Here is a 26,627-nt window from a genome sequence, read left to right as displayed (position 1 = left end):
TGTATATCCTTGACATTGCCTTGGCGCACGTGTTTTCTTTCTTTTTCATCTTCTTCTTTCGCACATCACAACATAGTGATGTTTGAGCGATGCAAAATAATGACTTTGTATCTGATACAAATGAACGTTAAATTTTTTATTGTAACAAAATTATAGTTTAATTGAAATTTAATCCGAAATTTTTGCATACTTGTTTGGGAATATTTTTGCGAACGGCGAAGAGTTTACGGATCCAATTGAGATGCAAATTTGTAAAAATCCTCATAATAATAAATTCATGCAAATGGAAGCTGCCTTTTTCAAGTGTATTTCTAGATCTGACCGGAATGCAAATCGAATTCGTAAATATAAGACTCTATTAGGTGCACATTCTGGTTTACGGATTTTAATAATATTTACAAAAAAATATGAAAATTCAAATTTTTATTCGTCATAAATTCTTTGAAAGCAACCAATTAACTTTCTTATAATCGGCGATTTCAAAAAAATTCCAAAAACCAACGTCTCGGCCACAAAACTGCGATTAAACTAAAACAAAACATTCAAAGCCCGATCAAATATTAGATTTACGGTCAATAATAGAGACGTTCACCTCTCGGCCGTGCAAAAGTGCCTACACCTCTGCAACGCGAAAGTGAGCGCGTTCTCCATCACGGTATACCACATACACACCACTGCACCCAACCTATCCCTTCACGAGCCAGTCTCTCTCTCTCTCCAGGTATTGCACACACATACATACACACACACACACATACACCTTCCCGGCAGCGGCCTAGCTCCTATAACCGCGAAAGCCGACAGCAGCGCAGCTCTTTCTCCACGGGTATAACACACAGAGCGAGTATACCTATATATATATATATATATACCCAGAGCCGTCAGGCCCCTCCACGAGCATCGCGGCGAGAGAGATGGTGCCCACGGCAAAAGGAGCAGGCCGACCGAGAAAGGTAGTTGCTATCGGACCGCCGTTGCTGTCGCCCGTGTACGGCTTTCTCGTGTGTGTTACAATCGACAAAAGAGACCGCCTACGATTTTCCCGAAAAAACCTACCCTCTACCGATTTTCCTCGCGCATAACGATCGCATCGACCGGCTTTGGAGGACGAGCTGCTCGCGAGGAAGTGGATAACGCGGCCAAAATCTTGAGTGGGGTAAAAGAGCGAGTCGAGAAGAGAAAATCATGCTGCCGAGCGCGGAAGAGTCGCTGCGAGCCGAGACGAAAAATCGGATCACTCGGTGAGCTCGACGCCGAGGATATTGTACTCGCACCTGACTCTCGCGGACTTTGACCTCGACTCGTGTGTAAAAAGAAAAACCGCGCGCGCGCGCGCGCGTGTGTATGCGTGTGTGTGTGATTTCGTGGTGCAGAAATAATGCTTCGACTGGCGACTCACACAAGACGAGTGACGCTTTAAAATAGAAAGGTCCGGAACATTTCGAAGAAAGTGCGGTGCAGTGTGTGTGTGCGTGTGTGTGCGTGTGTGTGCAGTCGTCGATTTTCGTCCATCCGAAAGAGAAAACGCTTCTGCGCGCAAGACACGTCGTTTTATGGAGGAGCCGAGTTTTAGAAGGAGCCTCGTCAGATGCGAGGGACGATCATCGCCGTAGAATCGGCAAAGTGTGCCGCCGCCGTCGAATTTGTTGATGTCGCGGCGCTCGGCGATGACTCTCTCGACGATCGTCGCTCTTGCGGCGGCTACTTTCCTTCTGGGAGCCGTAGGTAGGTCTCTCTTTCTCTTTGCTGTTGCGCCAAGACACGCCGCGAGAGATTCTAATTACACTTGCACACAGCCGCAAGAGGATTGTGTACAATCGGCTGGATTCTTTTCTCGCTCTGATGCTCTTTTTTTCGGTTTTCGAGTTGTCGGGGAGATCGGCGAGCTAACCGATTTTACGATCGGCCGTTTGAGGCGGTATGGGAGAGATCGGCTGGGTAATGAGATTGCCTGGAATATATTTTCGCTTTAATAGAAATAACTAAAGTGTGTGGGTATAGAGCGAATGCAACTGTATTAACATTCTTCGACTGTTTAAATGAAATCGGTTACCGTTCGAATGCGGGATCGCGTGCGGCTATGGTATTATGTTATGTTCTCTTAACGGAATTTCGAAAACAGCTGAACAATTTTTTAGTTATTGTAAGATTCTGGAGTTTGTTTGAATTATTTCTGATAATACAATGAGAGAAATAAACTGTTGATGTACTGATAAAAGAAATTAATCTGTTGGGGACAGAAATTCGAAATACGCAAATCGAGACAATAAGGTTCCTACCGAAAAAAGTGATCGAGAATAAAATATCAACCGGTTAAGTATGGGTGGTTTTATTTTAATTTTTTTTTTTTGCACGTTTACTGAATTGATTTTATTGATTCTATGAGTAGTCGAAAACATAAAAAACTAAGATGTATAAGGACGACAAAATTTACAAAATATGGCCCGAATTTGGTTCGCATTCCTTCCTTTCTTTCTTCTAAAAATCTTAAAACGCGCATTTAATTAACTTGATTTAAAAAAATTGATTTCTCGCGAACTATGTAGGTTTAAAAACAAAAATTCTAAATGCAAATACGCATGGGTAAATCGAGTTTTCAATCATAAATAATTGAGAAATTCCAAGGTCACTAAAAGGTGTGATTCATTTTTTATGTAAATGCAATTCATAAGAATAGACAAGTAATCAAACTATTAGTACAAATATATTCATTTACTGAGCCTAATAAAAAAATTGTCTTAGAAAATAAAGTTTTACATCGTATTTTGGCGACAGAGGAAAACGAAATTGCGATATTTCGTTTGAAACTCAGCCTAAAGATGACTGGCGTATATGCAAATGCTTAAATTCGGTTTCGATCTTACCTCCATAAAAACCATGAGTCACGTTGTTCTATACACTTTGGTCCAACTCTCGGTATTTTACCATCCGATCACATGCCTCGTCTTGAGACGTTCGGCTGTTACTGCTGCATCAGTTGACGCTTACTTTTTTCAATTTTCATTTCCACAAAAATTTCAATAGAAGCAAAAGAGTTGCATCATAATTACAGTATACACTTCGTAAGAAGCCTCTGCACATTCCAAGCTGTAGTCCGTCTAAAACAAACAACTTCCCGTTCACACAAACGGCCATACATTTCCAGCGATTTCCTTCACAGTCGCGACAGCAACAAAAAATTCGAATCAAATGCCGTTTATGGAACCGCGAGTCTATATTGTTTCTCGCGAAACGTATAATTGCCTCAAGGAAGAAGAAGCGAACGCAGAGCCGTCGACTCCAACACACATAGCCGAGAAACGAAGCCTAGACCAGAGTGTGCCGAGTCTATAGCTATAGCTTTGGAAAATCGGGTCAGCAGACAGCGCGCAAGAAAAGTCGTGCAGTGCGAGCGCCGAGAGAGTCCGCAACCTTCACCACGAGATAGCCTTTTTCCGCGACGTATGTGTGTGTGTGCAGTGTATGTGCACATACGTATACCATGACGTCTTGTCTCCCTCCGTGTCTTGTCGACGTGTCAGGCATTTCTCTTCGGCTTATATTCCTTTGACGAGACAGCTCTGTGTGTGTGTGTGTGTGTGTGTAGCGCTGGCCGCGCAAAGAAAAGTGGATAAATAAATAAACAAAAGGAGGCTATGGCACTCGGCGACTCGACCTCCTCGTGGCTAACGGAAAAATGCTGCACCTGTTCCGTAGGGAAGCTTCGAATTGAATTATACGTGAAGATCGGATGTGCGGCTGGGCTTTTTGCGATGTGTCGCGTTTCTGAGCTAGACGTCTCGTGACCCTCTTGGGGTTTATAAGGCTTGTTGGACTGAAGAGAAGAAAGATTGAGGAAAAGGGGGTAATTATGGGATGCGGGGACGATCGTGACACCGGCGTGTTGCGGTACTTTTGATTTGATTATTGTTGGCGCTTTAGCAAGCCCTGCAGGATTCTCCATCGTTTTATATTGAACTGTACAGTTTGATTATAATTGAATTGAGTTGCAGTGTTTTGGCGTGGAAATTGTAGACTTGGTATTTTTTGCTGTGGCTGTGTCTTCGATACCAGTGTCGCAGGCTTTATGGAATTTCGGTTGAAGCTAGTTGTTTTGACTTCTGAATTTATGCGGTGTGGCTGGCATTTAAAATTACTTGAGAGATTTTAAAAGCAAAATTATTTTAATTGTACATACCTTTGATCATATTTTATGCTAGGAAGAAGTGACAGCCTTTATTTATCGATGTACGATTGGTTAATTAGTATACGTTTGGCAAAGTAAGATTATGCGTCACAAAACACACGAGTAAATATTGTTCTAATTAGAAAAAAATATATTACATTGTCAACTGCTGCCATCTCAGTTTCGTTGCCTGATTTAAATCGAACGTTACAGTGATAGATCGATACAATAACAAGTTTTATTAAACTTGAAATGTGATATTTTTTATTATTTCATATAAATATTAGAAGATTTTCAAAATAAAAATACACATACTACATTCCAAATGCATTCATAATAACGAGCTAAACTGAAATACCGAGCACAATTAAGATAAAACTAATCATTTAATGAGTTTAACACTCATCATCATAATGGCCTTAACGATTATTTCAAAAGTTTCATAAACGTAAAAGTAATCTCTTACACATCGTTGATTACGATACCTACATTATAATCAGATAACTGAATATTCTGCGCAAAAATACCTCGCGTAAAATGCAGGACGACTACTAAAATCGTATCACGCGTACATCTATTGCACAAATTTTTTGAAAACGACAGTTATAATGCAGGCGTAAGCCGAGTCGTAGCAAGTCCGGTTGGACCACTAAAAATTCCCCTCGACAACTGCGCGTATCTTTAACAATCTCAAACACCAACTTCAACCAAATCATCCAAACTACAAATATATATTTTATAACACGTACCATTCGATTACATAAACCCTTACCTTTTGTCCCACACAAAAAACAGCTTCAGTGTCAGCACATAACGGCAAATAATTAGAAACCCTCGCTCGCGCTGTCGTCGAGATCTCACTTTCTCCCGAGAGCCAGAACAATCATTAGGCGCTCTCGATCCGGACGTTATAAAAAAAAAACTCGGATTTCATATTATAACGCCTACTCCGTCGCGGACCGTCGAGGAGGAGAAAGACGTCACGGAGTTCAAGAAAAGGGAAAGAAACTCTTATACACATTCCTCCTATACACAGGCGAGTTATGACAGTTTACGTAAAGCTTTTACGTACATCCTGCCGGGAATTTTCGAGCGAGAGTCGAAAGATAAAAGAACACATCGTCGTGCAGCGTTTAAAAAGAAGGAAAAAAAAAGGGTTCGCCCGCCTGTGCGCGCATGAAAGTGAAGAGAGTCTCGACGTCGTCGTCGTCGTCGTCGTCGAGTTTCGAGGAATATTTAAGAGGTCCGTGTACGGCGCACACATGCAGATACACACCTACAAAGGTGTATATGTAACTGCGACTGCGGCCTCAGTAAAGTGAAAGTTCTCTCTTACTGGCGATCGCCACAGCGGCGGCAGCTCCTCGCTCCCGCGAGCCCAGAAAAAAAAACGAGATAACCATAACTCTCTTTCTCTTTCTCGAGCCGGAGAATATACGCGCGTGTATTTTTTTTTTTATAATATATAACGTCTATTCCTCTCCGCGACGACGACGACGAGTATCTTTAAATCGACGGTCTCACTTTCTTGGTCCTCTTCCCGGAAAGTTACTTGGACGATGATGTGGGCATCTTCTCGGGTATGAGGCGAGTGACGTCACGGCCTTGAGATGGTCAACGGTGATCGAGTGTGGAATCCGTGGCTTGTGATGTATTGTTGTGTTTGCCGGTTGGATCCTTTGAGAGGAGGACTTTCTTGGGAATAAGCGTACATTGGGTAATATGGTCGACTGCCGGATGCACTTGTATACTTGAGTTAGGGAGGATTTTTATTATATAAAGATAACATTATAAAAGTCACTACACTCATAAAAATGTCCTCTTAGGCCAAGAGGAATTATCTTAATTTAAGACCCAAAAGGAAAATCATTTTGAATACAAATTCGAATATATGCGAAGGTTTGTTAAGGAAAATAAACTCTTTTGGAGATTCTTATTATTAAATCAATTATGCATACAGTAATTGAAATTGAAAAATGAACGTTTATTAAACCATATTAAAGTACGATTATGGGCCAGTTTAGCGTTTCCTCTATTCACGGCTCATTAATATTGTATTTAGAATTTTTCCGGGGGACAAAACACGACGGTCGTTTGGCGCGAACAGTTTGGAAACGCGTTGAGTAATCTTCCCGATGGAATATCCGTAAAACCTCCGCAGCTATAGTTCGAAGAATTCTCTGTTTTAAACGAGACGAAAGCGATTGCTAAACAGCGTCGTCTATTCTACTCTACGTCTATAGACTGTGTATTTGCACGTTATTCAAAGTACCAGATAAAATACCTTACGACGAAGTATTTAGCGAAATTATGCAAATTTTAATTTAACATTGTTATAGGATTCGACGAACAGCTTATGAAAAAACCGCAACGTTGTTCCGCACATAAAACTGATTTACTTTTACATCAGAGAGTGGGCAGATCGTTATCCTTCCGAGAAAATACTTAATCTGTTGGAAACACTTTCACTTAAAATCTAGCATAGGTAAATAAAAATCCGGTTCCTGCTGGCTAGCCGCACACCCGCTGTTTTTGTTTATCTTTTTTTCTCATTTTTGTACAGTTCACTGAAATCTAGCCTCGAGATTCGAATTTGCCTTGCAAACAACGAGACGATAACGATCGAATGAACGAATTACGCTGTATAAAATGTGAAACTCGTTTCATTGTGTGCACTTGCTGTTGAGAGATGTAGATTTTCAAAAATATACCGTGTACGAACACGACTAACCGCAGCCTGCAATATGCACTTGGGAATCCCAAAGGTCGACTACTTTCTCTTTGATTGCCTGTGCACCGGCTCGATGAGTGAGACCAGCTAATCGCCTACGATCACGACTCGAAAATATGATCGAATATTTTTAAAGGCGTTAGTTGATGTTTCTAAATTAAAAAACATTTCGTTTAATTAATTTTCTCGTCGCGATCACGATATCGTTTTAAATAAATGGTTATTCACTTAAAAAATATCACGCGAAGATTGTAGAGTCGAAGAATCATTGCGAGTTGGATACGAAAACGTATAATAGTCTTACACGATCGTCGAAATATAACTGTAGAAAGCTGTACACGTGCGTAACTGTAACTCACGTACATCTCCTTATAAATCATCAGTCATGCCAATTGAAACGATAATCCGTTGAGAAACAAACTTTGTGATGCATGGAAAACACACTCCGGCATTAGATTTAATTTGATATTTATCTGCAGATTTTTTAACTCGATTATAAACCGACGCGCACTTGGCACAAGTTATTTTTTTCTCCGATATATATATATATATATATATGTATATATATATATATATATATGTATATATATATATATATATATATATAAGTTGCGGCTAACGGTGAAGCGTAATCTATGCTAATTTAATAATTTTAACGACCGCTTTTATATTATTGCATTCCGCAAATTGAAATCGCTTATCTACATAGTTAGATACAATATTAAATCAGTGTTCGATTTGAAATAGCAGAAAATTCAAAGACGTAGAGAGGGCGACGAAAAGAAGGAAAAAAGAACGACTACGTCCGAGCGGATGTTCATATACTGTTCGATGTCCGTTTGGTCGCACTTTCATTGTCCCACTTTCTCCGCGCGATGCCTCCGCGCCTTTAGTGCAATACAATTTTTCTCGCGGATGTAGCACTAGAGCCGCTCGCGCACATCGGCTTTTCCTACTTTTCATTTTCACCCATCACAGCATTTTCTCAAAAATTTACTTCAGAAAAAAAAACTTCATTCTAACGAATAATTACAAGGAATATAGCCAACTCAGCGCGTTTTCTCGACTCTCGCGCTGCGCTGCGCGCGGTCACAGTCTAGTTGCCTGAGCAGCTGAGCTCGAAGAGCAGGAAGAGCGGAGATATGCGTATCAAGGCCGATTCACGTGTTTATGCTCACGTATACTCGAAGGAGCTTTCAGCGAGCTGGAAAAAAAAATCCAGCGAGAAAATTTTTGAAACGCGTTTCGTCAGTTTCGCATGACAATATACAAAGAGAGCGAGCTTTGAATAAATAAATTCCAGCTGTGCTCAAGAGAGAGAGAAAGAGCTATGTTATTCAGAGTAATGAAGTAGCCTAACAGGTTTTACCGTTTATTTACACCCGAGCTGTTCTCCCTCACTTAAATGCAAAAGCTGCAGCAGCCTTGCAACGACACATAACAATAATACCAACCGAACACACCTCATTCTTCCAGACTGTCAATTGAGCGATAACACACCGCCCACCGTCTACTTGAATCGCAACTGGGTATTGAAGGAAACCGACCCGGTGGGCTACGTGGTGGAACGTGTCCGAGCCGAGGATAACGACCAGGGCGAGCTGATCTACGGCCTTGAGCCGAGTACTCTGAATTACAATGGCAACGCGGAACCTCAGAGACCGCTACCCTTTGCCATCAACAGTACCACCGGGGTCATCTACCTGAACGAGACTCTCAAAGGACGGGTAAGAAAGTCCTGCTGTTCACGCTTTCTCCGCTTCCGATCGGAGCTTTCTTTTTTTTTTACGTCTCTCTCGATACATAATTACGACTTTCGGCTGAGGAAATTTTCGGGCTGAGTATACCGGTCACGTAATCCACGAGACTCGTGTGGCCAAAGATTGTATAGTTGTTCGATTGTTGGAAGTATAATAATGTCGGAGTTTTATTAGCCTTGAAAATCGATTCGCGCGAATACAGTGTGTGTCGCGATTGAGTAACTTTCTGATCATAAATTCCCGAAGGCTTTGGTATTTGAAAGTCGATGTTATATTTTTTGCGAAAAGAAAAGCTTCGTGTGTTAGATTTATTCGGCTGCTGAGATATGCAGGTTTTATCGTGCGTTAATTAAAACTATTACTTACAATTAAAATAAGGGAAAATCGAGCATTAGTTTATTGTCATTTTAACTCAAAGCTTACGACGAACTGACGATAATCTAGTTGTAGTAAAAGTCGGCAGGTTAATTATTCCGAACTTATCCTTTGATCTTCTTGCAGGGAGGACAGCACATGTCGCTGTACGTCACAGTTTCTAATGGTATTGTACCAGCCAAAGCGGAAGTCTACGTGAATATTCAGAGAGCCGCAGGTTCTAAAACGGGACCGACGAGGTATATAATAAGGATTTATATATTCGTATAGTTAACTACGATTTTACCAATTAATTTATCTGTTGTTAAATTTTTTGCATGATTTACATTAAATTTATTTTTTTGAAAATTGTTGAGTTGCATAACTGTTTCCAAACTTACATCACGCTAAAAAGTTTATAATTATAACGGTGTAATTTATCGCTCTATTCTACTCTTAGTATAGCATTAAGTTTCCTCAAAACTGAGAGTCTTTAGAGCGAGTTGCGCAAGCTTCCAGCAAAACAATGTAAAAGAATCCAGTCAAGCGCTTTCTCGCAAAATCAATCCATCCCAGCGCAAACGACGCCATAAAATCGACCTAGTCAAGCAGCAAACGACTAACAATCCAAACTTTCCAGGTCGCCGTTCTCGAACCAACCAGGCAACGGAGGTCTGATCCGACCACCGATTCTGCGTCTCCCATCTCTGACGATACCACCATCCTCCAGTCAGTCCCAGCCACAGCAGCCGCCGAGTCGAACTCGACTCAAACCCGAGTTCGCTAGTTCGAGTCCAGGTACCAGCACGAGCTTGGATGACCGGCGCGACGATGCCGCTAACGATCTCGAGGCTCCGGCCCTCAGCTCGAAAGTCGAGCCGAGCGAGGCACCACCAAGTCAGGACATCACCATGACCCTCGTGCCCATAGCCGCGGTTTGCGCTCTTGTGTTCGGTCTTGGAATGGGTGTCTGGTCGCTGAGGAAACGCATCTGCGCCAGCAGGAAGTCCAAAGAGCAGAACGTGTGTATTCCAACACTTGTGTGTCCAGCAAGGTTTGCATTATTTTGATCGATCAACGACGGCTTTTTTCCAGAAGGAACATGCTTCTGTGAGCGTCTCGACCATATCGAACGACCCGTCGCTGGACCTGAAACGCTGGAGGAGTCCTAAGGTCGCGAACAATCGTTACGAGGTCTGGGACAAGGAAGCCAAACCTGGTGCGCGTATCAAGCGGGACGACAAGTGGGAGTTCCCTAGACACAGGCTAAAGGTAGAAGACATCAATATCATTCAGCTAAATTAAATACTGACCGGATCGACTTGTCAAATCACAGGTGTTCAACATACTCGGCGAGGGCTGCTTCGGCCAGGTCTGGAAGTGCGAAGCCCTCGAAATAAACGCGACTCCAGGCACGACGATCGTCGCTGTAAAGACCCTGAAGGAGAACGCCACGGAGCGCGAGAGGCTCGACTTGGCCCAGGAGCTCAAAGTGATGAAGAGCCTCGAGCCACACCCTAATGTAGTGCGACTACTCGGCTGCTGCACCGAGCGCGAGCCCATGTTCGTCATCCTCGAGTACGTCAGCGGTGGTAAGTTGCAGAGCTTCCTCAGGGCGTCCAGGGAGGAGCGAAATCAAGGAGGACCCGGACTCACTTCTCGCGACCTTACTAGCTTCGTTTATCAGGTTGGTTATTCATCCACTACCTTCGCTGTAAGCATTGTGCATGACCTCTGGTCAGAATTTTATTTTATAAAATTTGGATAATAGATCGTCAAAGTTTCGCAAAGTTAACACATGAACTATTGTTCTTACATTCATTTTTAATTTTGCCACTTTAGGTCGCGAAGGGAATGGAGTATCTCGCTTCCAAAGGGGTGATTCACAGAGACCTCGCAGCGCGAAACGTCCTGATCGACGACAACCGCGTTTGCAAAGTCGCCGATTTCGGCTTCGCTCGAGACGTGGCGGCCAATCAAATTTACGAGAGAAAATCGGAAGGACGACTGCCCATACGGTGGATGGCCCCGGAGAGCTTGTACGACAATATATTCTCGGTGAAGTCCGACATTTGGAGCTTCGGAGTTCTGATATGGGAAATCGTGACTCTCGGATCGACGCCCTATCCTGGACTTGCCGCCGCTGAGGTATAACGCGTGAATTATTTAGCTTAGTTGAGTGAAGGATTTAGTTCTCAAACGACTTTTCGAATTTTCAGGTGATGAGACGGATCAAAGAAGGCTACAGACTAGACAGGCCGGAGCACTGCAAAAGGGAACTCTACAACATAATGTACTACTGCTGGGACAAAGATCCCGCTTGCAGGCCATCCTTCACCGAACTCGTCAACCTGGCCGAGGGACTGCTGCTCGACGAAACCGACTACATCGAGCTCGATCGCTTCCCCGATCACTCTTATTATAATGTGCTTAATCTAAGCGGCGAAAAACTGTAAATACGTAAAATGACTAAATCTTTGTGAAAGGTTTTATATAGTATAGAGAACGCAAAGTCATCCGTGTAGTTATACTTATGAGGTAATTGATAAATTGATTAAGTCAAAATAATTCCAAATGTAAAATTTATGCGGCGTCGACGATTACGAATTTTATAGATAAAATTACAATATGTATTTTTGTTAGAGATAAAATATTCAAGTTGTAAATATGTACAATAGAAATATGAACGTCAATAGCTCAACGTTATTTATATTTCGTTACAATAATTTTATACTCGGAAGCTTATATGATAAATTATTATAACGGTATGCAATATTTTATAAAAATTATGTATTAAATTTGTAGCCTTTTACATACTTGTAAAATATATCTGTATTCCGAATACTGTTTTTATTTCATTTAAACACGGATGCAAAAATAGATAAGTATGATTCAGTTACTATAAAAAAATAGTGAAATCATAATTTATGCTTGGATGAGTCTGAAACTTTTGTCTTTGCAGCCCTAATGCATCACTACATCTTGTGCACTATTCGATATAGAACACACTATCTCAATAGCAAAAGTAAAAACGAAAAAATATAACTTTTGGTTTAAACTATATAATTTTACATGATTAGGGGTCCGAAACCTAACTTTTACTGTTCAACTGAACAAGTGCACGACAGAAAGCAAAATTCTCATAGCATACGCACGCTGCAAAAATCCGAAAAAAGTGAAAATTCTGGCTTTTCAGGCATTTTTTCCCATTTTTACCCTTTTTAAATTGCCCGCAACTTTTGATAGGGACGATCATTTTCAAGGATTTTTTTTTTTTGTCAAATTCAAGATCTCGAGCTCAAATTAGCTCGGGGCGCAATAAAGGCTGTATTTGGTATGCTATAATTTTCATAATATAGACAAAACTTTGTAACGAATAATATTGAAAACTGAATATTTTATTTTTATTAAAATATTCATAAGTTATAGAAAGTTTTATGTTTTGATAATATAAATGCTACACCAATTATTGGTCAGACTTCTTGATGATGCAACGTTCCTTGTTTTCTTCGAAGTAAGCCTAGTGGAAAACAAATGATATAAATTGTAATAAATAGTAATAAAACGTAAAAGAAAGTAAGAAAATGTAAGAAACTGTACCTTTTTGTTGGATTTCGGACCTTATTTCTCATACGTTTTTGTACACTTTCTTACATTTTCAGATTTGTTAACTTTTTTTTACATTTTATTACATTTTATTACATATGTTATTCTACCGCCTAATATAGTCAATATACTTTTTTAATTATTAATTTTATAATAACATGTAACAATGCATAAGAAATTGTAAGAAAAAGTTAAAGGATGTAAGCAGAAGTACGAAAATAAAAAAGTCGCCATTTTCTTATATAATATTACGCTTACAGACAATTTTTTACATTTTGTTATACTTTTTTACGTATGTTACATTTGTTGTTTCAAAGAAGAGACCCCCATGAAATCCTGGATCAATGGATTTGTAATAAATTGTAATAAAACGTAACAAAATGTAATAAAATGTAGCAAACGGTTGCAAAATTAGTTACTGGTCAGAATTCTTGATGATGCAACGTTCCTTGTTTTCTTCAAAATATGCAGCCTGAAAATAAAAAGTTATATAATTCTCAAAGCTATAGAGAATTTTATAATGCCATTAAAAAAATTGCAGTTTGAATAGAAATTTCAACCCACACTTGTAGAGACGGTTCGGGTGCAGAACATTGAATCCACATTTGTCAACGGCATCGACAAGGCACTGCTTATTAAAGTGCCTTTTTTAACAAGTTCAACGCTAGTTCCAGCCTCTGTAAAGAATTCTATGAAAACGTTTAGCAATAGTTCAATGAATTTATGTGATATTATTCCTAAATTTGAATTAAGTTCCAAATTAAATATTCAAGATTTTATAACAAGTGTTAAATTTACTATTAGTTGAAAAAAAAGAACGCTTTATAATAATTTGATAAAGCTTTTGTTCTTACTCCTCTTGGGATCTCAACTTCGAACTCGTCAAACTCAGGTTCCTCGACACTTTGGGCAGATGCAATAGCAACGAACAAGGCGATAATGCACAGAGCCAAGAAGAAGCGGGAGGCCATTTTAGAAATTGCTACTGAATTCTTTGATGAAGTCAGAAACTGTGCGCTGTTTGGAAATTTCACGTATTTATACCGAAAAATTACAACAATTTATGTTTAATTATTCGATATCGTTCAAATATTCTATAAGACGTTTTGAACTAACAGTAGTTGTAATCTATTTTTCAATGGATATGCATACATATACGTATACAAAAGCATAAATTGAAAATCTAGAATGATACGCATGGTTAATTCAATCAAGTTTGCTATAGATGCGCGCAGGTGCATTCGTCAGGTCACAAGGTGTCGCAGGTGTGCCTCTGCTTAGCTTTCGCAGGTCGTCTTCCGCTAGAGCAAGTCATTTCTTCCTGAACATTCGCGCAAAGAGGATGGCACCTCGAAACATCAAAGCTAAGTTAGATGAAAAGAAGTGTGCATTTTTTAATTCTAACAATGGAGTGCATAATGGACGCAAATTATTTCGATTCTTATCAGAAATCACCCGACAACAGATGTGGATAAAATATTCAGGTACGTTCTCGATATTGCTATTTAAAAAAAAAAGAAACTGCGCGAGTCAAGAAACTATTTTCACAGCCTATATAGGTATTATCAAGTAAATAGATTTACGTATCAAGAAATATAGATTAAGACTTTTTTAAAGCTTATCTCAATACAATTTAAAATTTAACGCTCTTTTATTTTGAGGAAACACCGATTTACCACCTTTATCCCCGAGCTATGTGCGTAAGGCAGGTTTATGCGGAGACTATTTTTCAACCGACGCCTTTACAAATTCACAAAAACAAAGATTATGCATTGGTGTCAATCCCATACTGTGGAACATCAAGGAACAATATCAAAATATAATGGAAATGCACAGATCAACTCGGAATTTTCTCAAAATCTAGGTTAATTAATATCATAAGCAAGTAAGCAAGCGTAATTCAAAACTTCAGAAACATGTTTATCAATTAAATTATGGCTTAAAAAATAGCATTCATACATAGAAAGAAATCTTACAATTACGTAAAAAAATTAAAATCCTAGAGAGTACGATAAAAAAACTGAAAGATAATTTACAAATATAAAGATAAGAACGATGTTTTAGCTGCAAAATTAGATGTCAATAATTATTTAGATTATGAAAAATGCACAAGTCCACTTTCTCGCATAATGGTACAATTACAGCTACTCAGAAAAAATGCTCCTTATTCAGACGATGAAAAAAAATTAGCAAAATTAATATTTTTTCATTCAGCGTCATGTTATTCACGTTTAAGAAAAACTGGAGTTAACTTGCCTTGCGAATCTACGGTCAGATGTTGGATATCTAAAATTTCAATAGAGCCGGGATTTTCAAACGATTTGCTTTAGTTAATTAATAAGGCGTTATCTGATTTGCCAGAAGAAGACAGGTTGTGTGTACTTAAATGGGATGAAATGTCTATTAAAGCATAGCAAAAATATAATAAAAAACTAGATTTGATTGATGGCTTAGTCGACCTGGGGGAATTCGGTAGAAGACTTGATTCCTCAAAACAAATTTTGTTGCTTTGTTTAGACAGCGTAAATGTAAAAAATCCGTGGAGGCAGATATTTGCATACTTTTTTACAGGAAGTGGTGCTTCCGCCAAGAGTTGAAAAAGTAATAATTAAAAAATGATGTTTTATTAGGAAATCTGAAAAATATACAAAAACATATTTTAATATGTTGATACGTAATAGTATTGCAAAATTAGTTACTGGTCAGAATTCTTGATGATGCAACGTTCCTTGTTTTCTTCAAAATATGCAGCCTGAAAATAAAAAGTTACATAATTCTCAAAGCTATAGAGAATTTTATAATTCCATTAAAAAAATTGCAGTTTGAATAGAAATTTCAATCCACACTTGTAGAGACGGTTCGGGTGCAGAACATTGAATCCACATTTGTCAACGGCATCAACAAGGCACTGCTTATTAAAGTGCCTTTTTTACACGCTCTTGAGTGCCTTTTTCAACAAGTTCGCTAGTTCCAGCCTCTGTAAAGAATTCCATGAAAACGTTTAGCAATAGTTCAATGAATTTATTTGAAATTATTCCTAAATTTGAATTAAGTTCCAAATTAAATATTCAAGATTTTATAACAAGTGTTGAATTTACTATTTAATTGAAAAAAAATGCTTTTATAATAATTTGATAAAGCTTTTGTTCTTACTCCTCTTGGGATCTCATCTTCGAACTCGTCAAACTCAGGTTCTTCGACACTTTGGGCAGATGTAATGGCAGCAAATAAAGCGATAACGCACAGGGCGAAGAAGAATTGGGAGGCCATTTTAGAAATTGCTACTGAATTCTTCGATGAAATCAGAAACTGTGATGTTGCTTGAAAATTTTACGTTATTTATTTATACCCGAAAATGACAATAAGCCAAATTTCATTCTTTGAAGACGTTTCAGTATTATATTCTTATGGAAGGATTATGTAAATTATTCTTCGAGATGATTTTATTCAACTACAGTTGTAATCTAGTATCTGTTGAGCAGTATACATATGTACATATGCCTAAGCTATGAATGGCTATAATGCCATATATCGATATTCTTAGGAACATTTTTAGATTTTGCTTTGAAAGATATAAAATATCATTATTCCATATGCATTGTAGTTTATACTTAACTCATCATCTATACATATCTCATTTAATCGCAATGAAACAATAATAGCCTCGTAATACGATAGCGCAACATATGGTTTACTATCTATAGGACTTTTTACATTCGAACGTAAAACTTGTTTATTTAGTTTTGTTCCTTTAGGTAATAGTCTATATTGCAAATGATGGAAACTAGAACAGATTTTTTAAAACGAAAGCTAACTGTGAAGTTAAATCAACTGTTTCTACGACAAACAGCATTGCGGAAAATGAATCAAATTAATGATTCGTTATAGATTTTGAAATAATGCTTTTGCATATGTATTTACTTAGCGAAATATAGACTGATTAAAATGTTCAGTTAAAAACGCTTCACAGAATAATCGACATAATACTTCCATAAGGATGAATATTTAAATGAGTTAAAATTTGGCTTATTGTAATTTTTAGGCACGACCGCGACACGGAAGTGCCTTATAGTTTCGTGTGCGAAAAATGTGTGAGATGCGATATCTCACGCAATTTTCGACCGATCGGGCTGAAATTTTAGGAGAAGTCTCCTTTTGCAAAAGCTAAAAAACTTTTTTTTTTTATCTTTATCCTCTACGTCGTTTTGAAATGCGGCACAATTTGTTCGATTTTTAAGCGTTTTTTTAATACAAATTTTCCTGTGATGCGATTATCTCTGAGAGACTTTAGTCAATCGGGCGCAAAATTTTTTTGGGAACTCGTCTCATAATAGTATGCTGACCGTCCTATTTTGGGCCTTATTCCTAACATATATACAAAATGCGGTCACCTTCAAAAATCGCTAAAAACGGTTTTTGGGCTGCAACTTTAAATCTAAGCATTCTACAAAAAAAAGTTAAATGGAAAAGTTGTAGATCTTTGAAAAATACAACTTTTTTCTACTGACATCAAATCATGAAAATGCTTATAACTCGAGTTTACAGCCCAAAATCGATTTTTTACAGCTAAAAACCAATTATTTGCCATAAAACATTACGGATTTACGTTTTACATGAAAATGTTAAATATAAAAGTTGTAAACATTTTCAAAATACAACCTTTTACCGTGGAAAACATTTTTTTAAACACTTTTTGACATACACAACCCTAAAAGCGATTTTTTGATACATAAATTCAATAATAACTTCGGTACAACATGCCCTATCCAACCCAATTATTTTCAGCAATTTTCCTATATTATTAAAAGCTGAAAGTTATATTTTGGCCTTTATCTCATACAAATATAGAAAATTAAACCACTTTTTTAATTAAATTATAAAAAATGCATAATTTAGGAAATACGTAATCGCCGAATACAATCCGTGTAACTTGGCATCATATAACGACGTACGCTATATTAATTAAATCCTTTAAACTGAATCAGTACAATTCACTTTCAAAATTCAAGTATATATACTGAACTAGAAAACTCAATAGAGAAAATTGCTTAGATTGAAGAAAAGCTCTAAGTAGCTTACTACATCCCTCTAAACTATGCTAAATACCTAAACAATCAATTTTCTAATATTTTAATTGAAATCCTACAAACGAAATATCATCCTTTTGTTTACTTCCTCTTGAAAACTGCGATACAAAAGTGTTGTATTATTTATCTGAAATTACAATAGAATAAAATGAAAATAAGATATATTTTAAGAATATCTACAAACAAAAATATATAATTGATACAAATATAAATAAGTTACTAATTTTGCAGTAGTTTTGATGATAGTGTTGATGACCGCCAGAAGAATACCAATCAAAACTTTGACAACAATATTGAAAAAAAAAAAAACAGGATAATACTGTATAAGCACCGACAGGCATTAAGAACGCGAAGCGCGAGCGTTTTGCGTGTCTTGCATCGCGAACCGATGCAAGGCGGCAAGCCAACGAGGCCGCAGGGCCGCGCGTGACGCGCTAGTTAGATATAAATAACGCGAAATTTTCGAGTAACATCACAGTTTCTGATTGCACCGAAAAAATCAGTAGAAATTTTTAAAATGGCTTCCCGCTTCTTCTTCACTCTTTGCGTTATCGCTTTGTTCGTTGCTATTGCATCGGCTCGAAGTGTCGAGGAATCCTAATATGATGATTCCGAGGATGACATCCCAAGAGGGGTAAGAATAAAAACGTTTTTAGAAATATCAAAATTCTATACAAAGTGTACGACAAAAATACTAACTTTCTTACGAGAAAAAGTGTTTCCATGTCTACCATTAGTTACTTTAGAAACTCTCTACATTTAATTTTAGATCTAATTGAAAAATACATCGACACACATGAAGCAAATTTTAAGCATTTTCATCGAATTTCTCACAGTCATCGAAATTTTTCGAAGCCGAAGGCCAACTCCCGCTTTTGGCAATCTCTCAACTCATCTCTGCTGGAAGCGATTTTTCTCAAAGAATGCCGTCGCGCCGTTTCCTTTCAGAAATTAAAGTGCCTGGCGTTTGTTTGTCAGCCGCTTGAGCCTGACCATCTGTCCGTGTGCCGGCACTGTTTTTCCAGCGGCAGCGGCAGCAGCAGCAGAGAAGGGAGCAAGAGAGAGAGCTCTGGAAAAAGAGAAACCTTTGACTTTGGCAAAGGGAAAACAGCGTCGAGAGAACACGCCGACTTGGGAAAATACTCGCTTGTGATGCATATATATATATATTAAAATTAGGTTTTGCTTAGCTTCGAAAAATTGCCACTCTATGGATATTAGCAGGGCTTTTTGCCGCTACGGTATCGTTGAATTGCCAATTGTCACTGCCGGCAATAAAAGCTACCGAAATGACCGCTCTCCCCGAAATTATTAGCCGCGCAAGTGCAGCAGAACGATCAAGGCCTTGCGCGCGAAGGAAGTTGCTCGTGGAGAATCCATTTTCGGAGCGTTTGGCTATTATCGAACGCGTGCGCGACGCGCGGAGGGAGAGTCGATGCGACGTATTTTCGTTGAAAATTTTCCCAATCCACGTGGTAATTTCTGTGATGTTTTTAGCCTTGTCTTCACCTTGTATGGTGACGTATCACAGTTGGTTCAAAGCTATCGTCTATATCGACTGTATCGAAAATGTGAGAATGTAATTCTGATAGTTATGCGCATGTATGTACGTGTACGTAAATATATATCTACGAAGATGAACGCCATACTTTGCGTCGGGACGCGGCGTGGATGAAACCAAAGCGTCGGCGGAAGCTTCTGGCTAGAAGCGAATGTAACAAGGGATGTGATTGGTCCGAGAGACAGCATAACCAGGATGATACTCAGGCCCACGCTGTAGTCTAAGCTAAATTGAGCAGAAAAAGAGAGGGAGAGGGGGAGAGCCAAGAGACGGATGCGACCCCCGCAAGAAGCAACAGTCAGTCTACTGAGAGTGCTGGTAGCGTGAAGACGCAGTCTGTCCCAGTGCATGCGCTGAGACGCTACCTCCCCCCGGCAGGGGAGAGTAAGGAGAGGGATCCCTGCACGGAAAGTGAAGCCACGCGTAGACGACCAAGCGACGCTGGCTTCTCGCATCGGAGCAGAGGAAGATCGCAAAGATGCCGGATCAGCTGAATTTTAAAACTAACAAGGAGACGATAAACCTGCAAAAGCCGGAGACAGCGTCAGCTAAGGTAAAATACTCAAATAACGTTTAAAATCGTAGATTATGCATCTAGGGAATAAAAGAGAAGCCCAAGCCGTATAACACGTGTTAATTGCCACACGTGCTTTGGGGCGGCTCTCGTTTCTTAAATGGCGCATATGCTATTTTTCTCTACTAGTCTAGGCGCTAAGCACTTTTCTTCTTCTATATATTTTTGCCTCTTCAACACGAATTTCGAAGGTGAAACGCCCAAAAGTGATCAGGTAATTTGTTATTGACAAATTAATTGTTAATATTCAACAAAATTATGTTATTTCAACCCAGAAAACATTTTTTTAGATTCTTTACATGATTCTAAATCGAAAATGTTCCTATACGATTTTCTGAAAAAGGCTTTGTTTTTGCGTAAAAAATTGATTAAGTTTTTAAAATTGAGAGAAAAATTACGATTTTGACCGGATTTTAGTACTCTTTTACTCGAAAAAAAAGCCTTTTTCAGAAAATCTTATAGGAACATTTTCGATTTAGAATCATGTAAAGAATCTAAAAAAATGTTTTCTGGGTTGAAAAAACATAATTTTGTTGAATATTAACAATTAATTTGTTAATAACGAATTACCTGGCTATTTTTGGGCATTTTACCCTTGAAATTCGTGTTCAGGAGGCAAAAATACATAGAAAAAACCTTGGTGATCTACAGGCCATTCAAGTCCGACGAAAAGTGCTCAGCGCCTAGACTATACGCCAGGTCGCTGCTAAAGTGCGCGCTTTACGAGTGCTGTGGAGAAAACTTCTCTTGTAAAATTTATTATTTAGACTAATCAGTATTGTCCGTTTAATTTTATAGACGCATCTCCGGCATCGATACCGGCGGCGGGAATTTTCCCACCTGGAACAGTAGCAGTAGCAGACTCCTCACAGACACCAGGGGCGACAACACTGACGCTAAGATCAACAGGGCAGAAGAACGTCTCAATCGATTCTCAAGAATAACGTCGTCGCGATCGCTTTTATTATTGCATACCCTATAAACTTGCCGCGAGAAAAAAATATTTAACTATTCAAAGCAAAAAGCTAGTCATAGTCGCTACTACAGTAGAGGATTATGCGTCGACATATTCCTATGCGGATTGTAGCAACCGCTGCGTTAGTTGTTGTGCAACTACTCAGCTTGGTCGGGCATCATTGAAACCATGAAATTCAATCACAATTAATATCACTATTTCATGGGATCACATATCAATGATAGAGGGGGCCCTTCCAAGTGAACCGAGCACAACTTCCGCAGTCAGCGTGTTGCTATCAATCTTCCTGAGAAGCGTCGGACTAGCCTGGCAGTTAAAATTTTGGAATTTTATATATATATACGAATCAAGTGTTTCTCACTTCACTCGCGAGTAAGGTTTACCAAACGCCACCTGTTGACAACAGTTTTGCGCCTCTCATGTAGATCTAGACGGCACTGCCCGAGAGAGAGGGAACTGTAGTTGACGGCTATGGATCCGCTAGGTGCGAGGAGATATAAACGAGCATCAAGTTATCACCAATTATTCCGAGAAACATTGTTCTACCGACGGCTCTAATTTTTGAATCTTTATATAAATCACCCAAGTGCGAATCTTTATCATTTCACCTTTGTATTTACATAAATGTTGGTCTACGTAACAAAATAAATCAATAAATAAATAAAAACCATTTTATATTTTTTTCATGTAATTTTGATCACCTTTATCACCTTGATTTTTTTTTATTTTCACACTTTAGTTAACGAGTCATGGTAGTTTTAAACAAAAGTACAATTCAAGTATATCCTATAATCTAATGGGTGTAATTATAGCCCAAATACTGGTGATGCGCGAGGGTCAAAGTTTTACTGTAAATTCTTCTATCTTTCAAGATGGGTTTGCGTGCCGATGCTTTGGTCCAAAAATAAGAACTGCAGTTTCGCATGTCTCATTACACACAGCGAAGAGTCGCCTCGCAATGAATCCGTTGACAATCCTCTCATCGATTTCGAGCATCGATCAATGCCAGTTTACGTTTATTCAAAGGGAGCAAATCCTCGCGCCAAAGTTATACACACCAGGATTTGCGAATAAATTCGTGAGCGTCCTGTTTGCTCGTGCATTTACGTACACTAGGCGGAGAGAGAGAGAGAGAGAGAGAGAGAGAGAGAGAGAGAGAGAGAGAGAGAGAGAAAATTTTAATAATGATCGTAACATATTCCCACTAATACAAAAAGATAATTTTAATGCGACAATGTGAATGCTAGCATTATAATCATTTATAATATTTGATGTCCTTTGACCATCCTCTTGTTCTACTAAAGTTTTCTTTAATCAGAATATTAATCTATTGAAAAGCCAGTGTAAGATAACGTTTTTCAAGTAATATGAATTTACATAAACATATTTTGCATAAAAATTACTTTAATATATAAAAAGCTTTTCTATAGTATTACAACAAAAGTTATATATCAGGTCTTATCGACATTTTTTTCAAAAAAAAAACTGTTGTGGTTGAATTATCGGTTTCTAAGACTAATGGTTTCGAGGAAATTGAAATGAATTAATGATTCATTATAGATTTTCAATTAATGCTTATGTATTTACATATAAAATAGACTGGTTGAAAACGTTTGGTTAAAAACGCCTTATAGAATAATAGACATAATACTTCCATAAGGATGAATATTTGAATGAGTTAAAATTTGGCTTATTGTCATTTTCTGATATAAATAACGTGGAATTTTCGAGTAACATCACAGTTTCTGATTGCATCGAAGAATTCAGTAGCAATTTTTAAAATGGCCTCCCGCCAATCTTCTTCTCTCTTTGCGTTATCGGCTTGTTCGTTGCTATTGCATCGGCTCGAAGTGTCGAGGAACCCTAATATGATGATTCCGAGGATGACATCCCAAGAGGGGTAAGAATAAAAACGTTTTTAGAAATATCAAAATTCTATACAAAGTACACGACAAAAATAGTATGTTTCTTACGACAAAAAGTGTTTCCATGTCTACCATTAGTTACTTTAGAAACTCTCTACATTTAATTTTAGATCTAATTGAAAAATACATCGACACACATGAAGCAAATTTTAAGCATTTTCATCGAATTTCTCACAGTCATCGAAATTTTTCGAAGCCGAAGGCCAACTCCCGCTGTTGGCAATCTCTCAACTCATCTCTGCTGGAAGCGATTTTTCTCAAAGAATGCCGTCGCGCCGTTTCCTTTCAGAAATTAAAGTGCCTGGCGTTTGTTTGTCAGCCGCTTGAGCCTGACCATCTGTCCGTGTGCCGGCACTGTTTTTCCAGCGGCAGCGGCAGCAGCAGAGAAGGGAGCAAGAGAGAGAGCTCTGGAAAAAGAGAAACCTTTGACTTTGGCAAAGGGAAAACAGCGTCGAGAGAACACGCCGACTTGGGAAAATACTCGCTTGTGATGCATATATATATATATATATATATATATTAAAATTAGGTGTTGCTTAGCTTCGAAAAATTGCCACTCTATGGAAATTAGCAGGGCTTTTTGCCGCTACGGTATCGTTGAATTGCCAATTGTCACTGCCGGCAATAAAAGCTACCGAAATGACCGCTCTCCCCGAAATTATTAGCCGCGCAAGTGCAGCAGAACGATCAAGGCCTTGCGCGCGAAGGAAGTTGCTCGTGGAGAATCCATTTTCGGAGCGTTTGGCTATTATCGAACGCGTGCGCGACGCGCGGAGGGAGAGTCGATGCGACGTATTTTCGTTGAAAATTTTCCCAATCCACGTGGTAATTTCTGTGATGTTTTTAGCCTTGTCTTCACCTTGTATAACATATGTTGACGTATCACAGTTGGTTCAAAGCTATCGTCTATATCGACTGTATCGAAAATGTGAGAATGTAATTCTGATAGTTATGCGCATGTATGTACGTGTACGTAAATATATATCTACGAAGATGAACGCCATACTTTGCGTCGGGACGCGGCGTGGATGAAACCAAAGCGTCGGCGGAAGCTTCTGGCTAGAAGCGAATGTAACAAGGGATGTGATTGGTCCGAGAGACAGCATAACCAGGATGATACTCAGGCCCACGCTGTAGTCTAAGCTAAATTGAGCAGAAAAAGAGAGGGAGAGGGGGAGAGCCAAGAGACGGATGCGACCCCCGCAAGAAGCAACAGTCAGTCTACTGAGAGTGCTGGTAGCGTGAAGACGCAGTCTGTCCCAGTGCATGCGCTGAGACGCTACCTCCCCCCGGCAGGGGAGAGTAAGGAGAGGGATCCCTGCACGGAAAGTGAAGCCACGCGTAGATGACCAAGCGACGCTGGCTTCTCGCATCGGAGCAGAGGAAGATCGCAAAGATGCCGGATCAGCTGAATTTTAAAACTAACAAGGAGACGATAAACCTGCAGAAGCCGGAGACAGCGTCAGCTAAGGTAAAATACTCAAATAACGTTTAAAATCGTAGATTATGCATCTAGGGAATAAAAGAGAAGCCCAAGCCGTATAACACGTGTTAATTGCCACACGTGCTTTGGGGCGGCTCTCGTTTCTTAAATGGCGCATATGCTATTTTTCTCTACTAGTCTAGGCGCTAAGCACTTTTCTTCTTCTATATATTTTTGCCTCTTCAACACGAATTTCGAAGGTGAAACGCCCAAAAGTGATCAGGTAATTTGTTATTGACAAATTAATTGTTAATATTCAACAAAATTATGTTATTTCAACCCAGAAAACATTTTTTTAGATTCTTTACATGATTCTAAATCGAAAATGTTCCTATACGATTTTCTGAAAAAGGCTTTGTTTTTGCGTAAAAAATTGATTAAGTTTTTAAAATTGAGAGAAAAATTACGATTTTGACCGGATTTTAGTACTCTTTTACTCGAAAAAAAAGCCTTTTTCAGAAAATCTTATAGGAACATTTTCGATTTAGAATCATGTAAAGAATCTAAAAAAATGTTTTCTGGGTTGAAATAACATAATTTTGTTGAATATTAACAATTAATTTGTTAATAACGAATTACCTGGCTATTTTTGGGCATTTTACCCTTGAAATTCGTGTTCAGGAGGCAAAAATACATAGAAAAAACCTTGGTGATCTACAGGCCATTCAAGTCCGACGAAAAGTGCTCAGCGCCTAGACTATACGCCAGGTCGCTGCTAAAGTGCGCGCTTTACGAGTGCTGTGGAGAAAACTTCTCTTGTAAAATGTATTATTTAGACTAATCAGTATTGTTCGTTTAATTTTATAGACGCATCTCCGGCATCGATACCGGCGGCGGGAATTTTCCCACCTGGAACAGTAGCAGTAGCAGACTCCTCACAGACACCAGGGGCGACAACACTGACGCTAAGATCAACAGGGCAGAAGAACGTCTCAATCGATTCTCAAGAATAACGTCGTCGCGATCGCTTTTATTATTGCATACCCTATAAACTTGCCGCGAGAAAAAAATATTTAACTATTCAAAGCAAAAAGCTAGTCATAGTCGCTACTACAGTAGAGGATTATGCGTCAACATATTCCTATGCGGATTGTAGCAACCGCTGCGTTAGTTGTTGTGCAACTACTCAGCTTGGTCGGGCATCATTGAAACCATGAAATTCAATCACAATTAATATCACTATTTCATGGGATCACATATCAATGATAGGCGGGGCCCTTCCAAGTGAACCGAGCACAACTTCCGCAGTCAGCGTGTTGCTATCAATCTTCCTGAGAAGCGTCGGACTAGCCTGGCAGTTAAAATTTTGGAATTTTATATATATATACGAATCAAGTGGTTCTCACTTCACTCGCGAGTAAGGTTTACCAAACGCCACCTGTTGACAACAGTTTTGCGCCTCTCATGTAGATCTAGACGGCACTGCCCGAGAGAGAGGGAACTGTAGTTGACGGCTATGGATCCGCTAGGTGCGAGGAGATATAAACGAGCATCAAGTTATCACCAATTATTCCGAGAAACATTGTACTACCGACGGCTGTAATTTTTGAATCTTTATATAAATCACCCAAGTGCGAATCTTTATCATTTCACCTTTGTATTTACATAAATGTTGGTCTACGTAACAAAATAAATCAATAAATAAATAAAAACCATTTTATATTTTTTTCGTGTAATTTTGATCACCTTCACCACCTTGATTTTTTTTATTTTCACACTTTAGTTAACGAGTCATGGTAGTTTTAAACAAAAGTACAATTCAAGTATATCCTAAAATCTAATGGGTGTAATTATAGCCCAAATACTGGTGATGCGCGAGGGTCAAAGTTTTACTGTAAATTCTTCTATCTTTCAAGATGGGTTTGCGTGCCGATGCTTTGGTCCAAAAATAAGAACTGCAGTTTTGCATGTCTCATTACACACAGCGAAGAGTCGCCTCGCAATGAATCCGTTGACAATCCTCTCATCGATTTCGAGCATCGATCAATGCCAGTTTACGTTTATTCAAAGGGAGCAAATCCTCGCGCCAAAGTTATACACACCAGGATTTGCGAATAAATTCGTGAGCGTCCTGTTTGCTCGTGCATTTACGTACACTCGGCGGAGAGAGAGTGAGAGAGAGAGAGAGAGAGAGAGAGAGAGAGAGAGAGAGAGAGAGAGAGAGAGAGAGAGAGAGAGAAAATTTTAATAATGATCGTAACATATTCCCACTAATACAAAAAGATAATTTTAATGCGACAATGTGAATGCTAGCATTATAATCATTTATAATATTTGATGTCCTTTGACCATCCTCTTGTTCTACTAAAGTTTTCTTTAATCAGAATATTAATCTATTGAAAAGCCAGTGTAAGATAACGTTTTTCAAGTAATATGAATTTACATAAACATATTTTGCATAAAAA

The 26,627-nt window shown here is 38.8% G+C and overlaps 1 protein-coding gene and 1 long non-coding RNA gene across 3 annotated transcripts; both read left to right on the top strand.

Annotated features, from left to right (window-relative positions):
* The first annotated feature begins 946 nt into the window (after positions 1-946).
* On the top strand, positions 947-11,852 carry LOC100122026 (tyrosine kinase receptor Cad96Ca). 2 transcript variants are annotated; one of them, XM_016988445.2, is made up of 8 exons: positions 947-1,725; positions 8,373-8,623; positions 9,158-9,270; positions 9,651-10,032; positions 10,109-10,282; positions 10,347-10,697; positions 10,853-11,158; positions 11,230-11,852. In XM_016988445.2, the coding sequence occupies exons 1-8, from the start codon at positions 1,650-1,652 to the stop codon at positions 11,464-11,466; spliced, it is 1,890 nt and encodes a 629-aa protein (XP_016843934.1). In that variant the 5' UTR covers positions 947-1,649; the 3' UTR covers positions 11,467-11,852. The 2 variants fall into 2 exon arrangements, with proteins under 2 accessions (XP_016843934.1, XP_008210042.1); XM_008211820.3 differs by having other exon boundaries at positions 948-1,725; positions 10,106-10,282.
* Positions 11,853-19,556: 7,704 nt separating this feature from the next.
* LOC116417423 lies at positions 19,557-21,491 on the top strand. Its single transcript, XR_004227685.1, has 2 exons — positions 19,557-19,817; positions 20,637-21,491. It is a non-coding gene; the product is annotated as an uncharacterized LOC116417423 (long non-coding RNA).
* The last annotated feature ends 5,136 nt before the right edge of the window (positions 21,492-26,627 follow it).

Source organism: Nasonia vitripennis, chromosome 4, assembly GCF_009193385.2.
Source record: "Nasonia vitripennis strain AsymCx chromosome 4, Nvit_psr_1.1, whole genome shotgun sequence".
Lineage (NCBI taxonomy): Eukaryota > Metazoa > Arthropoda > Insecta > Hymenoptera > Pteromalidae > Nasonia > Nasonia vitripennis.
This window is presented reverse-complemented; position numbering and strand designations above follow the sequence as displayed.